At 67.4% G+C, this 476-nt stretch overlaps 1 protein-coding gene across 1 annotated transcript; it reads right to left on the bottom strand.

The window, feature by feature from the left end:
• Tco025E_07651 (uncharacterized protein) lies at positions 1–474 on the bottom strand (the record flags this gene model as incomplete). Its single annotated transcript, XM_029374513.1, has 1 exon — positions 1–474. A coding segment is annotated over one exon (474 nt), but the record flags the coding sequence as incomplete, so codon positions are not given.
• Between the last annotated feature and the right edge of the window lie 2 nt (positions 475–476).

Below are 476 nucleotides of genomic sequence, written 5' to 3'. Positions count from 1 at the left end.
AAACCGCTGGAAGCGACCGTTGGGCCCGCGGGGGTGAATGAATCTCTGACTGCGGCTCCTCCTCTGGAGGCCGAGGCGCCTGTGCTTGTTGCGGCGGAGGAGTCCGTCGTGGAGGCCAAAGCCGCTGGAAGCGACCGTTGGGCCCGCGGGGGTGAATGAATCTCTGACTGCGGCTCCTCCTCTGGAGGCCGAGGCGCCTGTGCTTGTTGCGGCGGAGGAGTCCGTCGTGGAGGCCAAACCGCTGGAAGCGACCGTTGGGCCCGCGGGGGTGAATGAATCTCTGACTGCGGCTCCTCCTCTGGAGGCCGAGGCGCCTGTGCTTGTTGCGGCGGAGGAGTCCGTCGTGGAGGCAAAGCCGCTGGAAGCGACCGTTGGGCCCGCGGGGGTGAATGAATCTCTGACTGCGGCTCCTCCTCTGGAGGCCGAGGCGCCTGTGCTTGTTGCGGCGGAGGAGTCCGTCGTGGAGGCAAAGCCGC

The sequence above is a fragment of the Trypanosoma conorhini genome, assembly GCF_003719485.1.
Source record: "Trypanosoma conorhini strain 025E chromosome Unknown Tco_14.4_contig_00609, whole genome shotgun sequence".
Lineage (NCBI taxonomy): Eukaryota > Euglenozoa > Kinetoplastea > Trypanosomatida > Trypanosomatidae > Trypanosoma > Trypanosoma conorhini.
This window is presented reverse-complemented; position numbering and strand designations above follow the sequence as displayed.